This window comes from Hipposideros armiger, unplaced genomic scaffold (assembly GCF_001890085.2).
Source record: "Hipposideros armiger isolate ML-2016 unplaced genomic scaffold, ASM189008v1 scaffold_1548, whole genome shotgun sequence".
In the NCBI taxonomy this organism is placed as follows: domain Eukaryota; kingdom Metazoa; phylum Chordata; class Mammalia; order Chiroptera; family Hipposideridae; genus Hipposideros; species Hipposideros armiger.
This window is the reverse complement of record NW_017732898.1, coordinates 141,041-158,664: the sequence shown is the minus strand read 5'-3', so window position 1 is coordinate 158,664 and position 17,624 is coordinate 141,041. Positions and strand designations below refer to the sequence as shown.

The 17,624-nt window shown below is 34.3% G+C and overlaps 1 protein-coding gene across 1 annotated transcript in view; it reads left to right on the top strand.

The window, feature by feature from the left end:
- The window catches only part of CDH10 (cadherin 10), a 64,564-nt gene that overhangs the window by 4,089 nt on the left and 42,851 nt on the right, over positions 1-17,624 (top strand). The window contains exons 2-4 of the mRNA XM_019634220.1: positions 5,583-5,877; positions 7,442-7,561; positions 7,995-8,162. Of these exons, the coding sequence (XP_019489765.1) occupies positions 5,583-5,877; positions 7,442-7,561; positions 7,995-8,162 (583 nt within the window). The remainder of the gene's footprint in view (positions 1-5,582; positions 5,878-7,441; positions 7,562-7,994; positions 8,163-17,624) is intronic.

The window sequence follows — 17,624 nt, the reverse complement described above, 5'->3', positions numbered from 1 at the left end:
TGTTCAGCATCTTAGCTGTAGAGGGCAGTGTCACTGGCCCTCATATGTGGGATCCAAACTGGGGCCCTCTGGCGTCCCAAGCCAGCTCTTAACCAATGTGCCCCTCGGCTGGCCCTCCCCATTTCTATTTTTGAAGTAAAAATGTTTTCTTTGGGATTCCTAAAAATGTGATGTATACTTTTCCATATTATTAATGTTAAAATAATGCCCATTCTTCTCTGCAAGCTTCATACATTCCAATTCAAGATTTGCCATCCCTCTTCCCTTTTTCCCAGTCTCAACAAAATGAGTAACTACTTATTTATTTCTGACCAGATTGTGTTTAATTATTTTAACATGCCTTAGCTGCTTTCTGATGCTGGGCCATCTTCACTAGTACTTTTTTTTTTTTTTTGGATGCAAATTTAAAGTTATTTGACTCAATGCCTTATTCTCCATTTGATATTATGTTACTCACTAGAGCAATTAGAGCAAAATGCTAATGATTATGTTACCAGAATAGCATAGCATATTTGCTTCAATCTGGATTTTTTAAAACAAATATAGAATATATTGGCTGTTTGGAAGAACAGCAGGTATAAAATTATCACTGTGCATTAGAAAATCTATTCTACAATTTCTGATGTTTTAAAGTTAATGAACATACTCCCACAAAAATGAGAAATTGTTAAACTCAGAGAGTGAGTGTTTTATAGTCCTTGTGATCTCATTCATCAAAATCCATCCTTCAAACAACGAGTCTAACCATTACAAATATAATTCTAATATGATTCCTACAAACATAATTCTAATTTTCTCTACAGCCTTTTCCCAGTTTTTGAAATACAACCCAATACCAACAATTACCAATGTCCAAAGGCATCAGTATTCTGACTAAGGACTCACACAGCAGTATAAATTCCTCTGAACTACTAATCTGACTTTTACTGGCAGATTCGGTTTTTCACTTTTTAAAACTTGTTCGTCATTATTCTTCTAGCCAAGGGTGAAAATATAAGGTAAACTCTTTTATTGGTTATCCTTTTGGTAACAAATTATATAAATTCCGTGTACCTCATAGATTGTAATAGTTCCTCATATAATGTGAGGAGCTGAAAAACAAAGCTGATATTAAGAGGTAAAGTTACCACCAAGTGATTACACTTAAGTACCTGTCCTGAAGTGTAATCTTACTTTGACTTCTGTGTGATAAAAAATTGATTGGATCTCAGTTTCTTCCTCTTAAAACAAAAAGGAGGAGTCCGTAAAGGTAAGGTAGATAATCCACAAGACTTCTTTTGGCTTATAAACTTTGCTTTACACAAATATGTTAAGATGAATGCTTTCCATGAAATGTTATAAAATTATCAGAAACCTGCGACATTTCAAATTAACAGACTTTATCACTAATTGATCCACAGTTAATATATTTCTTTAAATTCAGTGTATTGCTTCATTTTGCTTATTAAATTGTTCAGTATAAGCGAGTTATAATTAACCACATCTAAATTAGAAAGTTAAATAATAGGAAAATGACTTTTAAATGTGCAGCACAGTACCAGTTGTTCTGTTTTTATTAATTGTCATGTGTCTTGTGCCATGTCCTTTATCTGCTTCTGAATTTACAAGGAACACAGCAGGTTGTGAATTTTTAATAGGTTTTCCTCAAGGAAAGGAAAGGTCAGTATTAACATAAAATTCTTCTTAAAGATTTGTGGCACAAATGTTTCACACTAAAGAACAGGTGTTACTGAGGAACTAAAGCCACAATAATCTGACATTTTTTCTATGTTTAACGAAAACATAATGTCTCACATAATAAAATAGCACTAAGTCAAATCAATATAAAAGTTATTTCAAAGTCGAGGCTGTAAATTTATTTGACACATAATCCATAATCTTACTTCTCAGTAACATAAACTACTGATTTTGTTCAATTAAATGTTTAACAAATCCAAGTATCGATACCTAATACTCAAATATAAAAGGGAGGAGTAACAAGAAAGCTACAATTGTTAGGAATAACGCTTGTCTGATAGTTACTTAGTAAATGAGTTGAAATGTGAAATAAAATTCTATCTCACACACAGGAAAAGAGGGAGAGAGACAAAAACAGGGTAAGGGTGGGGAAAGTATGCAAAAGAAGAGGTAACTAAAATAATAAAAAGAAACTTGAAGAGAAGAAGCAGGACACAGACAGGAGACTATAATGAAAGAACGTTCTCCCTTGCTCTCTTTCTGTGACTGTTAGGAAATCATCAACCAACGCACCTGTTATTATTTTAGTTAGCGCTCATCTGCCGCCACTGTCGTCTAAGGCGAGGGAGCCATTCCCGCATCTCGGGTGGTCTTGAAATGTATCCCTTTGCCTTCTAGTAAATATCTGTTGCCGTTTCTTAACTTGTCCTTTACTTTCTTTACTTGTCTCAAATAGTTTATTTATATAGTATTTTGAGAAACATAGGCTAATGTCCAGCCCCCAAACATGGTTTATCTTGGCCCTTTTTTTTTAGTTTTAGTGATCAGTTGTTTCCCCCTGTAAGGAAAAAAAAAAAAAAAAGTACTTTTCTTTTATGTAAGTTCTAATGGTTCAAGAAAAATGTATTATACGTTGGGCTTCTTAAAACCAAAAATTATAAATTCATAAGTTTAATTTGTTTCTCTTTATTATGAGAAGGTAGAAATCTTTTCATTTCAGATTCTCAAAACCACAGTCCAACTTCCAACCCTCATCCCTTTGATTCCTTACCACCATGTTCAACTTTCTAATCCAATAGGAGCTACCATAGTATTTGGCCCAATTACAAGATTTAATTTCCATTCTTTGTTGTATAAATGAAGGTAAAAGTCCTGCTGTGATTTATATTCCAACACTGAGCATTATAAAAATTAAAATCTCACCATACTAGCAAATTTTTTGCATGTCTAATAAGTACAGTAGCAGAATCGGTCTTAATGATTCCCATCATGCCTTGTGTCCTTCTCTACTCCAAATCTATATTCTATATATGTACAGTGTTCTTCATGAGATGTAAAATTTGTAAATGCACAAAATTCTGCAGGTTTAAACCACTTCTCATTCTTGATTGAGTAGTTTAAGTATTGCATGCTTCAGGAAACCCTCACGCATTTCTGTGGGCTAGTTTAGGGGCTGTCCTGTGAATTTCCATAGTGTTTGAAATCCGTCGCACTAAAATGCAATAGTTAGTTTACTTTTAGAAGTATCTGATTCTTATGAGAGTAAACAAATATTTTTCAATTAAAATTGTTGGATGAATAGACAATAAACAGCATAACTGCATCTACTGCAAACCGCAAAGATATCTGATCAAATGCTTGATAATATCAATAATCTTTTCTTGAATTATTTTGATTCCTAGACAGAACAAGAAATTTATGTCTGCCATTTGGAAAATTACAAGTGTTGCACATTTATATAATTGCAAAGTTTCCCGGCAACTATGTGCAATTTCAATTACTAAAAAGCATCAATCGTCTGACTTTTTGAGAGTGGTTCCCTGGACAACACAGCCATACGTTACTTCTGAGAGCTTTTTAGTTAAAAGCAGATGTTTCTTGAGTTTCTCAACCTTATTTTTTTGTTTATGAGTGGCTAAAAATGCAATAAACACTATTTGTTACCTGGCTTCTTTATTTTTTTCTCCAAAGTACATATCGATTTGGGGTTTTCTTTATCCATTATGTTTTTAATAATAAGTTATTTGTCCAGAAATCAAAACATGGAGTTTGATCCAAATTTGATGCCTAAATGCTAATTACTGCAAACCATTAAACAAACAGTAGCCTGCTTATGTAGACCCAATAACACCAATACAATATATCAGGCGTATATGTGCTTTAAAATATTTTTTAATTTAAACAGTTTTGATGTCCATGCAAAAATATTATATTTTCACAGTTAAGTTTATTGGCATAAGCTCCCATAAAGAAAACTTTCAAATAGAGAAACAATATTTTACTTTACATAAAAAATAATCACTTCAATATTTTACGTGTAATTAGGTGAAAATGTGTATCAATGTAACTAATCAAAAGAGCATAAATTAAACCTAGAGATAAATATCTCTAATTTTTTGCATATTGAAAAACATTGTCTCCAATTTTTTAAATCCTAGGTTATATATAGGTCAATGTGCCTATTCTGATTTATGACTGCATTTTATATATAAATATTAAAAAGGAAACATGTATGTGATATCTAAATTATTATAATGCTTTATAGAAATTTAGAAAATCTATACATTGTTTTTTTAATTTCTTATTGATAAAAATCAAAATAAATTTTAAAAATAATCTTATTGCAAATAATCAAGCTGATCTTAGCATAGAAAATGTTTATTCGTTGGGTGGTACAATTAAAGAGGAACTTATAATCTTATGCTTTACAAAGCCATGCTCTGTCCCTCCTATGGCTAAGACCCCCCTTCAGGGTAAGAATTTCATGGGAAGCAGGGGACAGTCATACCTGGACCCCTCACATCCATTTCCAGACCATACTCAAGGTACTTGGGGCCCATTATCTCCTACTCAAACACCCTTGAATTTGCTCCTGGGTCCTAGGAAATTCTCTTTTTCAGGTCCGTCACCAGAAGGCCAGGCTCACCATGCTGTTACATGCACCCCTAACTCTTAAGAGTTGGCCTGGTGCACATCTGTAAAAGACAACATAGATGGAATTTGTCCATAACACATGGGCTCCTCATCTATCATTTGCGTTGAGATAGAGTGTGCATTTGGGCTGAGATGTCCACATGAATGAAAGCAAAGCCCTTTGACGTGATGACTTGATACTGGAAGGTTAGCGTGTGGCGCTCCGCAATGGGGCAGGAAACAGGCTTGCCTTGCCCTGCCTGTGTCTGCACAGAACTTGTTGTCTGAGGTTGTTAAGAACATAGCTTGGACAATGTAGGAGGCTAAATACAACATTTTATTTTGTAGTTCATTAACTATATAACAAGTGTTATATAGACATCTAGTTGTACACTGCCTCTGAGCTCCACAAGCATTTGTAGGGCAGTTGCTGTCTTTTGTATGAACCCCAAATGATACATGGTGTTTCTAACACAGGAGCTGTGTTTTATACAACTTTGCCTGTCTTACAGTTCTTAACATATCACCGGTTCCCCAAATGAAAATGCAATAATTAATAATACATTTATAAGAAATGAATTTCCAGCATGATATGAGAGTAAAAGAATTTTCCATTCACAGAAAGAGATGTGAGAAGCAATGTTTACAGCAGCACATCAAGACTGATGACTTGTGTCTTGGTCAGGAGTTATTTGCCTATGAAAATGGCTGTTTACCAAGCAAAGCAAAGAGGGGAAATGTGTGGTTTATTTTTATTACTTTTTTTTTTCTATTTAGAATAAAAATCACCCTGGTATATGAAAGGCTAGCCTTGTTGTTTAAAGTATATACTATATGAGTGTGACCGTATTTATTCAACTCTCATTTCAAGAACTAAGGTAACTGACCTCCTTTATTCAGGGGTGGAACGTGAGAGACCTTCGTTGAATTCTTTCAGCTTTATGTACCTTGAAGACATTATCCTGGATATTCTCTTTTTCTATTCCCCCTAGCTTCATTCAGACCAAGATAAAGGAGACGGATCACTCAAATATATTTTATCTGGAGATGGAGCTGGCACTCTTTTTATCATCGACGAAAAAACAGGTGACATTCATGCCACGAGAAGAATTGACAGGGAAGAAAAGGCCTTTTATACTCTACGCGCACAAGCTATTAACAGAAGAACTTTGAGGCCAGTAGAACCCGAGTCTGAGTTTGTGATCAAAATCCACGATATCAATGACAATGAGCCAACATTCCCAGAGGAAATTTATACAGCTAGTGTTCCAGAAATGTCCGTTGTAGGTAAGTTTATTTACAGCATTTATGATAGTATTTAAAAAGTATTTCTTTAACAATCAAGAAATTCTTGAAACCTTATGATTAATTAATTGAAAACACCTTTAATTCCCTACTCAGAATACATATTTAATTTTCTCATTTAGGATATGAGTTCAAAATGAAAGAATGCATTATTCACGTCCTGTGGATCTGTAAATTTTACAATACAAATAAGTAGACAATTTCCTCAAAAATCCAAAAAAATAACCCATTGAACTTCAGTAGGGAACTATGAAAAAAAAAATCACATGGATTTGGATAATAGCTGTATAAAATTCTGATCCCAAATACATTATAAGTACATTTAGAACATCGTAGGTATAATATAGAGTCTTTACAAATATACTCTAGTCATTTGCCTAGAGTTATTCTGGATTATTGTGATAATATGAATGATGGCATTGATAAGATTATCCAATTATTTCATATTAATTATTTTTTAAAAGCTTTCATTATAACCATTATATATAAAACTCTGTTGTTATAAATCTTATTCAAATAAACCAGTTGAAAATTCAAATGCAAATATAAAATTACACTTAGTTCATGAAACCTGTAAGACCAAAGACAAGAACATACTAGAAGTATAAAATTCAAGAAAATAAAATTTTCATCATAAATCAGTAGAAATTATATTTGTAGGGAAAGAAATTTAAGATATTATTTTTATTAAATAGATAATTACAGAACTAAACATCAAAAATAATGGTAACATTTTCAAGATATATATTTGGACTTAGTAGAATAGATTTATTTCTCAAATGTGGGAGAAGTTGTATAAACCCATGAAACAATTGTGATGCTTTTTTTTTCCCTCTTGTAACAGTTGTTATAGCAAATTTTCAACTCTGCATTTCTCAAAAGCATTGTTCTGGAATTATTATTTAATATTTACTTCACTAGGTCCCAAGGACTTTTCACAACTGCCTTCTTATAAAGCCCTTTTAAATATCTTGAACTTTATTAAATAGCTTTTAATAGTTCATGGAACATGGGTTCATCTTGGAATGTTTCTAAATTTAAATTTTAATCTATTCATAAAATTGTATTCTAGAGCAGGTGTTAATTATTTTTATAGTTAATTAGTGGAGAGAGGGAAGAAGAGCATCCTTACTCCTTTGTGATTAGATGTGACCTTTACATGAAACAGATCAATTATGGGAAAATAAATTTCAGTGTAAAACCTGAGCATTTGTAAATTGAGTACATTTATTATAAGCTGATATGCTGTAACATTATCTATTATGCATAAAAATACACCTGTGTGCTAAATAAATATGCAGTTGAATTCAGCACGTACCTGTAATGACACCATATATATATAAATATATAATCATATAAATATATATATATATATATATATATATATACATATATATATATTTATATGCTTTTCACCTAAATGATATATAAATGTTTAAGAGGTCATTACTAAAGCCAAAAATCATTCAAGTCTTCCATGAAAAACCAGTGCTTTTGCTCCTCCTTCTGGTGCTGTGCAGAACTAAGCTGAATTTGGATACTTCAGGTACTTCTGTGGTGCAAGTCACAGCTACAGATGCCGATGACCCTTCCTACGGGAACAGCGCCAGAGTCATTTACAGCATCCTGCAAGGACAGCCGTATTTCTCTGTGGAGCCCGAAACAGGTCAGGAACCATAAAATGTTTTGTTAATTTAACAGTCTTCATGATCTTTGTAAGTCATAGAAAGGTGGGAAAATAAGACTACAACCTTCGTGATAATACTGCCTGAAGAGTGATGACACCACACTTAAGATTGATTGCAGAGCTCAACGCTGAATGATTGAGTCCGCTCATGGAAATATACCTGTTTTTATGATTTTACATATAGGTTTATGTTGCTATACAGCACATATCCTTCGGAAAATAGAATAACACCATTCATTGTAAAATATTTACGTCGAATCGCTTTTACAACTTCTAGACAGTAAAAATTAATAGCAAAACACGTATTGTATCTTTCAAAAGCCACTAATGTAGATATATAATGTGTGGACTTAATCAACTATTAATTGAAATTTTTAATGAAGATAACAAATGTTTTGATATTTTCTTCAAGGTATCATTAGGACTGCTTTACCCAACATGAACAGAGAGACCAGGGAGCAGTATCAAGTGGTTATCCAGGCCAAAGACATGGGCGGCCAGATGGGGGGGTTATCGGGGACCACCATGGTGAACATCACACTGACGGACGTCAATGACAACCCACCTCGCTTCCCCCAGAGTAAGCTGCCTTTTAATGGTCTTTCTGCAGGGCAAAATCTTTAGAGTAAAAAAAAATAAGAGAAAAGAAAAATAAAGAAAAGGCGTCATTGAATGGAAAACACAATGAAAAATGTGCTAGAAAGATGAAAAATGAAAGTGTAAATGCTGATGAATTCACTGTTAATTGAAATATTAAAGAATTAAATATTAGGCTTTCGGAAAAGTCATGATGTATTTTTTCTGTTTGTCGTTGCAAAAATGTGTCATGACTTTTCCAACAACGCAATATTTCAGACAGATTTCATTCAGAGACAGGAAGATCTATGATCACAAAATCTCTGCATGTATTCTGCATCTATGATTATAATCTAAAAGTATGTTTTCCAGTTAGCAAAAGAAAATAATGTTTTATGGGAAAACAAAGTAAGTCATAATTCTGCAACGAATGTGTTTATTTCCACTTAGAATTTAATAAGGAGGATCCTAACTTGAGGGTAAATTTTTTTCAATAAAAAAATCTAATTTCACATGTTAGAAAGGGCTACATAGGGAGAACTTGACAAACTAATCAGACTTGCATTTGATATTACCGTGTCAGATTTGTGTTTAATATCTGTTTGGAATGACAATTATACTGCAATATTTTGTATTCCTGCTCTTTTTATAGGTCTATTTTGTTTTATAGAATTAACCTTCAAATTCTCAAAATAGGTCAAGAATAGGTTAAGAACCATTAGCTTCTGACTACATAATCCATGTATTTATTCTCTTAGGCAAATTTAGTAAACATACAGCTAGAGAGGATGCTTTTAGGTCTCAGTGGACACTTCAAAGATTTAGCCATTTCCTGCTAATCTATATGAGCCTATAGTTCAAGATGGAATTTCATGTTGTGAAATTTCATGAATGTAGCATAAAATGTCACTCACATAATCTATGTACTTAATTTTTAGCATTTGCTGTGTATTAACTTCTGAGTTGATCTCCCTATTTTAGAGGTGTTTGTGTGTGTGTGTGTGTGTGTGTGTGTGTGTGTGTGTGTGGAGAGAGAGAGAGAGAGAGAGGGAGAGAGAGAGAGAGAGGGAGAGAGAGAGAGAGAGAGAGTTTACCATTAAGTACCTTTGTGATAAAGTATTTCAATATAGCTTTTGGTGATATTTATATCTTATACTAAAGACTATTACACAGAAAGAATTATGGTATGAGAATTCACTGTATTATTTTGACTCTTTAAAAGCATTTTACCTCTTTTCTGTGCTGTTTTTTATCTAACTTTGATTATTGATAGTGCATGATTTGAATTGACTTGTTAAAATCATATGGGTATGGAAATATTATGAAATTCAAATAGAATTTTCTTGAGCAGACTAATCATGTGTTTATATATTTGTGATGGTTCTTTTGTGAGATGTTTCAGGTGCATGACCCTCATGTCTGCTATTGTGCTGTTTGGCCCAAAACACAGAGAGCTTTTCTCTGTGTGTATGTGTTTTGCTTATGTTATTTCAAGTAACCAGATTTCAGTTCCAGGTTACATTTAACACTGGCAGGGAAAAGGAAACCAGTAATAATCCTTTATAATTCTTTCAGAACAAAGACGTGGCTTGTTACACTGAAACTGAAATCTCACATTTTATATGTATTTCTGACCGTTTTTTTTTTAGTATGAGACTGTTGCCATAAGAATGAACATGCAAATCTAGGAAGACAAAAAAACACAACCATTTTCATAATCTACCATGAGCAAAAATATTTCTGAAAAATCATTTTATCAATAACTGACCAGTACAGTATTTTAACTGCTCAGGAACATATATAAAGGAACATATATAACTAAAAGTCAGTCCATTTAAAAATGGTGCATTCAATAAGCAAATCAATCAATTCTGATTAATGGAAAAATAGAGATTTGAAAAATAACAATGCCTGATGAAAATTTGTTCTATTATTTCTTTAATCTAACACCTTTATTAATTCATTTGTTAATTATTTCCTTTCCTTTTGTTAAGTCAGAATTTGTGATTGAGATTTGGTAGGCACATTATATAAGGCCTGAAATGATGATGATGATGATGATGATGAAAATAATAATAATAATAATAATAATAATAATAATAATAATAACAATATACATAATTTATGTTTTCTAAATGGCATTTTTATTGGACTTGGTGCCAAGTTATTTATTGACATACTTTATTTAATCCTAGCAACTTATTTAGATTGATATTCTAACCTCCATTCTATAAATGAGCAAACAAAGGCCACCTTGCAAGTAATGACAGAGGTGGGTTCCCATCCACATCCAACCCCAGATGTATCAGACAAGACATTTAGAGAAATTTTAGAGCATCCTGTATCTTGTCTCCTTAGTTTTTAATTACAGATGGAAACATAATTTATGGATTTTTATTTTCTCAATTATCTTTTCTTCTGTGAATTTTGCAACCATATCTTACTATTGGGAACACTCAGTCATGGCAATTAGAATGCTGCTTGATAACCTAAGTCATGTAACAGCTGGAAAACTAATTTTAAATTTTTTAATATCATTGCATTAAATAGGCAAGATGTGGAGAGAGTTCCACAGTTTGTGAGCCTTTCATATTGAATAACATTGAAATCTCACAACTAGCCTGTGTAGACCCATTGCTATTATTATTATGCCCAATGTACAGAAGAAGTAAAGAAGGTTCAGAGTGGAAATGATAGAGAAAAAGTAGTTGTGCCTAATAGAAATATAATGCAAACCAAAAACTTATGCCATATATGTAATTTTAAAGTTTCCACCAGCCATATTTAAAAAATTAATAGAAGCAGGGGCACTTATTTAATCATATATTTTATTTAACCCAATGCGATCTTTTAAACATAGCAATATAAAACTTATTCAGATAGGTTACTCTTTTTTTTTTTCATTAATTTTTTGAAATGCTCACTTACATCAAGTATGTTCCAGTTACATCAAGTCTCATTTCCAGTCAGTAGCTACATGAGGGTTGGTGGCTTGGCCTAGTGGCTGTCAAATGGGACAGCTTAGGAGAAGACTGAATTCATCCTGCATGAATCTCGATGTCGTCGGGATTGGTAGCTTTTTCACCTTGGCCAATTAAACTGACCTCTCTATTTTTCAGTGCCATTCAGTAAATGGCTGGGTCTATTTCATCTTGAGATGTTCTTATGAAATATCACCTCTTGAATGAGGCGTTTCCTTATCCTAGCCCCGTCACACACATTTCTTTTCTTTATCCAAAACTGAACCAATACATTGCATGCATACAGTGCTTCTATTTAGGTATGATCTGCCTTCCCTGCTTTAATGAAAAAGGCCACAGGAACAAAAAAGTAGTGGTTTTTTTGTTCCTGTGCATATTCCATGGAGTGGTACAAATGAAATAATTTAATGTCTGTGAAGTATTTGACTCAGTGGCTGTCACTTGTGTTTTTGTGTGCTCAATAATGTCGATTTGTGCAAGTGCTGCTCTATTATTATTCTTATTATTCTTATTGTTAAATATTATAAAAGTAGGGTCAGAACATCCATGCAGATTGACTATTCCAAATTCACCATTTCCCAATATGCTGTATCTGTGGAGGATACAAATCTCAGCCATGTGGAAGGCACAGGGGCACATGAAAACGCAGACGCCTTCTTTCATCGCTTAGCTTAGTTTATTGCATGGCTCTATAGCAGTCGTTCTGTCAGGGAGTTTTGGCCCCAGAGAATATTTCACAAGTTCGTGAGGCATTTTTATTTGTCTGAATTGCTGGGTACTACGGGCACTGCTGAGTGTAAGCCAGGGATGCTGCTCAATAAACATCCTGGCAAGTCACATGACAAAGAATTCCTGGGTCTAAAACATCAACAGTGCCGAGGCTGAGAAATTGTGATATGTTCTATGAGGCTCTGTACTAGTGAAATCGTATATTCACTCATCTAAAAACATTTATTGAGAACACTCTTGCACCAAACACTATTTTAGAAACTAGATATATGAATTTTGCCCCCCCCCCAAAAAAAAATACACTACTTTTTTGTTCCTGTGGCCTTTTTCATTAAAGCAGGGAAGGCAGATCATACCTAAATAGAAGCACTGTATGCATGCAATGTATTGGTTCAGTTTTGGATAAAGAAAAGAAATGTGTGTGACGGGGCTAGGATAAGGAAACACCTCATTCAAGAGGTGATATTTCATAAGAACACCTCAAGATGAAATAGACACAGCCATGCACAGAGATGGGGAAAATCCTCTAAGCAGAGGGAATAACATGTGAGAAATCCTGAGGGTAGAAATGGATGATGTATGTCAAGATCTAAAGACCAGTGTGGCTGGATTATACCAAGCAACAAGGAGGCTGGTGGGAGATTAGATCAGAGAGCCCTACACTCACAGCAACACTGACAGGAGTAAATTTTCAGTGGTGTTAAGCAACACATAACTGAGTGCTGGATCTAAGTGATCGTTATGATCTTGTGGTTTCAGAGGTATATACATATGTGAATATTAATGTAACATGCACCATAATGATTCTAAAAGAAAGGCAATGGATTAGATGGTTGAGCTATACCTGAAAACTGAGTTCCAAAAGTATTTTCTGCTAGACGTAAATTGTATTTTTCACTCGGAAAGGTATCGCTGTTGAAATTATTTCAGAATCCTGGGTTATTTAAAGTGCTTTAATTTAATTTTAAAAGCAATAAGTGAAGGAAAAAATCTATTGCTTACCTTCCAGGAACAGTATTTACCTTGCAGCACTGTATTTCCAATTAAGCACATGAAGATTAATAAGGCTGGGTTTCTGATTATGAATGGTTTATTGTCTAGAAGGATATTTCAATATGAAATGATACGTGTGGTAACGAAACTGTGCAGAGTGCAGTGGGCGTACAGAGGAGAACACTGATCCAAAATGGGGAGGGGCGAGGAGTGATGCATCCTTTACAGCGGAAGCTAGTTTTGGAGAACCTATTGCTTAACCTAAGGTCTTTCTTAAAACTACTACTTAAACCTACTGTAAACCATAAGAATAGGCAAAGAAAGAGAGATCATGAAGTTGGAAATGAACGCAGTTACCAATTTATGAAAGGGCATATTCTGTGCAGGAAAAGAAGAACATGCTTCAAAGTGATAGTGAGGGTTATCTTTGGTGATGAAATCAAAGATGACTTTAATGTTTGCTTATCTGTATTTTCCATTATATATATATATATATATATATATATATATATTTGTTATTTGATATTTCTAAGAAAAACAGAATAGCAAGGGATGGAAAGGGAAAAAGTGACAATTGCTTTGAAGAAGTCCAGTAGTGAGCACTGGATAGCAGCTGTTGGGATTGACATAACGGGGGTTGATTGTAGATGGTCTTTCCCAGGTCGTTTAAGTAGAAATCATTATTGTTTTGGAAGAAGCGTGAGGATAACAAGTTGAGGAATAAAAGCTAGGCATGAAGAAGATTGAAGAAATAAAGCCTGCGTGTTAAGAATTGAGTTGTACCAGAAAATTAAATAAAAAAAGGAATATATTATAGTTGTTAGAAGATATTCTGGGCAAGGAGTGGGCCAGCAGATAATTTATGAGCACCTCCTGGCTCCCAGGCTCTATGCAGGAATTAGGCTACAGTGGCCAGCAAGGAACCTGAGGTGAAGACAAATAACCACATGAATGTACAGTATAATGCCCCGGGGGTGTGATAAGTGTTGTGAAGAAGAACATGAGGCAGGACTAGAGAATGACAGGAGTGCTATTTTAAGAAGGACGCCCAGGGGAGACTTCTCTTAGGAAGCCTCAGTAATTTCAAAGACTGAAAATGAGTAAAATTGGGCAATTCCGCTTCTCTAGGCCTCAGTTGTTGCATATACAATGCTCATAGTGTTACAATGAAGAAACAAGGTTGCCTTCAGCAGTATGCAATTGTAACATATAATAGGTTCCACACATGGATTCCCTCCCCTTCTCCTTTCAAGCTGAGCCATCCAGCCACCTGTTGGCAGCTCAGCTATGAATTGAACCAGCGACCCTGTTGCTCAGAGCTCGCACTCTTGAGCGAGCTCTTAACCAACTGAGCCACTCGGCCGGCCCCCTCTTTCCCCTTTGAAGGTGTGTGCCTAATGTTTCTAATCTTACTCTTTACTTGCTCTGATGCTATACTGTTATTCTTTTATGTCCAACCAAATACCTCAAGTCTGGAGAGACCTATACCCCAGTGACCACAACAAAATGAATGCACTTACCACATACGAGCAAATAAATGCTTCTATAAATGAAGACACCAGAGCAAATTTTCCTGTTCTCCAACTAGTCAAACATTCAGTGGTCCTTGAGTTTTGGCATGTTTCATTGTGCTGACATAGAAAAATGTTATACTTCCTCATCTTAAATCTAACCTCCTGGTATTGCCACTTGAATGTTTTAGTCTCGTTCACCTCATTTACTTCCTTCTTTCCCCAAAATCAGAGATACAAACATTAAATTACTGGAACCTGATCATTGTAGGATTTGGCAAAACCAACTGGACAACAGGCTTTGTGCCCAAATGTCCCTCTTTATTTTTAAAGCATCTCTGAGAAAATGGTATGATACTGATTTTTATGCAGGTTGGAGTCAGTGATGAAGGGATAGCCCACCTGCAGAAGCCAGGCTAGTCCAGGCATCTTTGCCGTAATAGAGCAGAGAGAGTGCTGTGTGATGACTCTCAAATCCATTAGAAAAAAAAAAAATAGACAGCGAAAAGGAAGTCCAAGTGTAGAGAAAGAGTTTACAAAAGCAGTTATGCAGATGGTCAAGGTCTCAGCCAACCAGGTGGTACCTATGACTTGCTTCTAGCTCTTGTGTGGGGCAACATTTCACTAGGACTCAAGTAGAAGGAAGAAAAGTAAGCAGCTGAGACTCAGGCAGGAAGTTCCAAAGCACAAATGAGCCAGTTCTAGAACATAGTTCAAGAAGACCACAGTTCTTTATTCACAGTTAGCAGCTTTCCCACACATCCTGTCATAGAGACAAAAGACAGGGAGAGTAGAGTGTTTTCTCCTTCTGTTTAACAGGATGGGCTCTTGAGAAACCCACTTCTCCTAAAACCATGTCCTGGGTCTCTTAGCTTTGACACAGACATGTTGGCACACAGCTTAGGTGGCCAAGTGGAAGACAGGGTCCAGTGACAAGTACATTTATGTAATGTCAGCTGAGCTGAGGCTTTGTGAGGGGCCAAAATGTATAAACTGCAGACAAAATAATGTGATTAAGTGATCATATTTGCATTCATGTTTGATCTTCTTAAGATATGTTTCAGGATATTTTGTATGTAGGTAATCAATATCAAATTTATGAGAAGTTGATACATAAGTGTCGAGATCTATCCTAAGCACACTCAAAAGAGTGAATTTATTGCTATCTACTACATTTTTTCAATTGTTGAAAATAGTAGAAAAAAATCAGTTTTTCACCATTAAGTTGTTTGTTCTGAAAAGTTAACACAGAATTACTTACTTGTAGGAAAGTTTATATTTAATAATAGGTGATGGGACATTTTGGTTGTGCAAGTAAATTTAATGGGACACTAATTTCCTGAGTATTTTGATATCATCTCTTTATATTTTGCTCCAAATTATCGCTAAAGATTATGCACACCTGCAGCCAATTCATAATCAATATTAAACGATTCTACAATCAATCAGAGCCTAAAAGATATTTCATATCTATGTTTGTTTCTTTTATCTGAATTACCTTGATTGGCTACTGACTTAATTAGCCCATTGAAATATATAAATATGGATTTTTCTATTTGCCTAAATTTAAATAAAATAAAACAACAGGATAAAATAATATTGATAGGCACAGTGTTACAGTATGCATTAAACACTATAAAATAAAATACCGGGGGTGCCAAAAAATGTATACACATGACTTGTTTCATCTTTTGTTATTTGTATATATTGAGTATTACAATTTTAATACAGTTTTTTCCTTTCTTAAAATATGTATACATTTTTTAGCTCCCTCTGTAAAAATATTAACTTATTTAGTCTTCACAACATCTGTATGAGATAGATAATTTTTTGTTAGTTAGAAATAAAAAACTAAAACAAACTTAAGTCTGCTGGGAAATAAATAAAAGTTTGGGGACCCAGGTTCTTTGACTTTTAAATCTGTATTTCTAACCACTACAACAAGAAAGAAATCGGTATAGCAAAGGCTGTCTTTGTTATCCCACGTGTATCCCAAATTTAGTTAATGTCGTGATTCACTACTATATAGATTATAGGAACAACTTCAGGTCGTGCATACTGAATTCTTAAAATGTTTATGCTGTTTAATACAAACACAGAAAAATCAAACCTTTGCTGGTTGGTGCTCTTTCAATATCTGAGGACCAAACTCGACTGGCTCCTTTACTGGGATCAGTTAAATAAACAAATTTGGACAGATAAATAAACAACTTTGCATGATCCATGGTCGTTCAAGGAAGTGTCTCTATGATATACACAGGGATTTAAGACGTGTGCATGCAGTGAGCTGTGAGACTACTTTAATCCTTGCCTAGTACAAGAGAGATTTAATTTAATAAGTGCTGATTTTCACTCTGTAAATAGAGTCAACCTCCCCTCTGCTGGGGATTCCAAGATAATGTAGGCCCCAGGCTGATCTGCATATTTCAAAATTATCAAGCACATTTCAACTAGAGCAAGAGCCAGGTATTTCCCAAGGAAGATGCTTTAGCGTGAGAAAGAAGGGAATTAAAAATGGCTCTTTTCCTTTTTTTTATTATCCAGAAAAAATAATATTTTTATATTCAAAAGCACTGTTAGATGTAGCTGTGATTTTTCTGTGACCACCAAAATACCCTCAAATATTTGTAGGATGTTCGCCATTGTTCCAGTGCCTGTAATCAGTAAGAATTACAAAGAAATAATGTGGTCAAAGCATTCCTTGATTTATTAAACACTGACTGAAGCCCTACAATGTGGTAGGAACTATGTTAGGAAATAATATTAAACTCATAATGTTAAAGTGAGAAATGAGATATAGGATACATTCGTAAATGGTTTGCGTTTTCAAAGGTTATGCAGACGCAATCTCTCTCTTTCGCTCTCTCTCTCTCTCTCTCTCTCTCTCACACACACACACACACACACACACACCTTTAATTTGTTACATTGTGATTTGTAGTTTCTCTCATATGTTGTCTCACTCTTTGTTTCTGTATGTAGATATTGGTTTTGTGTGTGTGTGTATATATATATATATATATACACACACACACACACATAGATATAAATATAAGTATATATACATATACACATGTGTGTATATATATGTACACACATATAACTGGAGAATGATGCAATAACATGTATGCTATACTTGTCAATTAAAACACATCGTAAAATAAAATACTCTTCAGTTCCTTTAGTAAGGAGATCAGGAAAGAAAGAGAATATTATTTAACAGTTTTCTAAGCAAGAAAACGAGGGGCATTG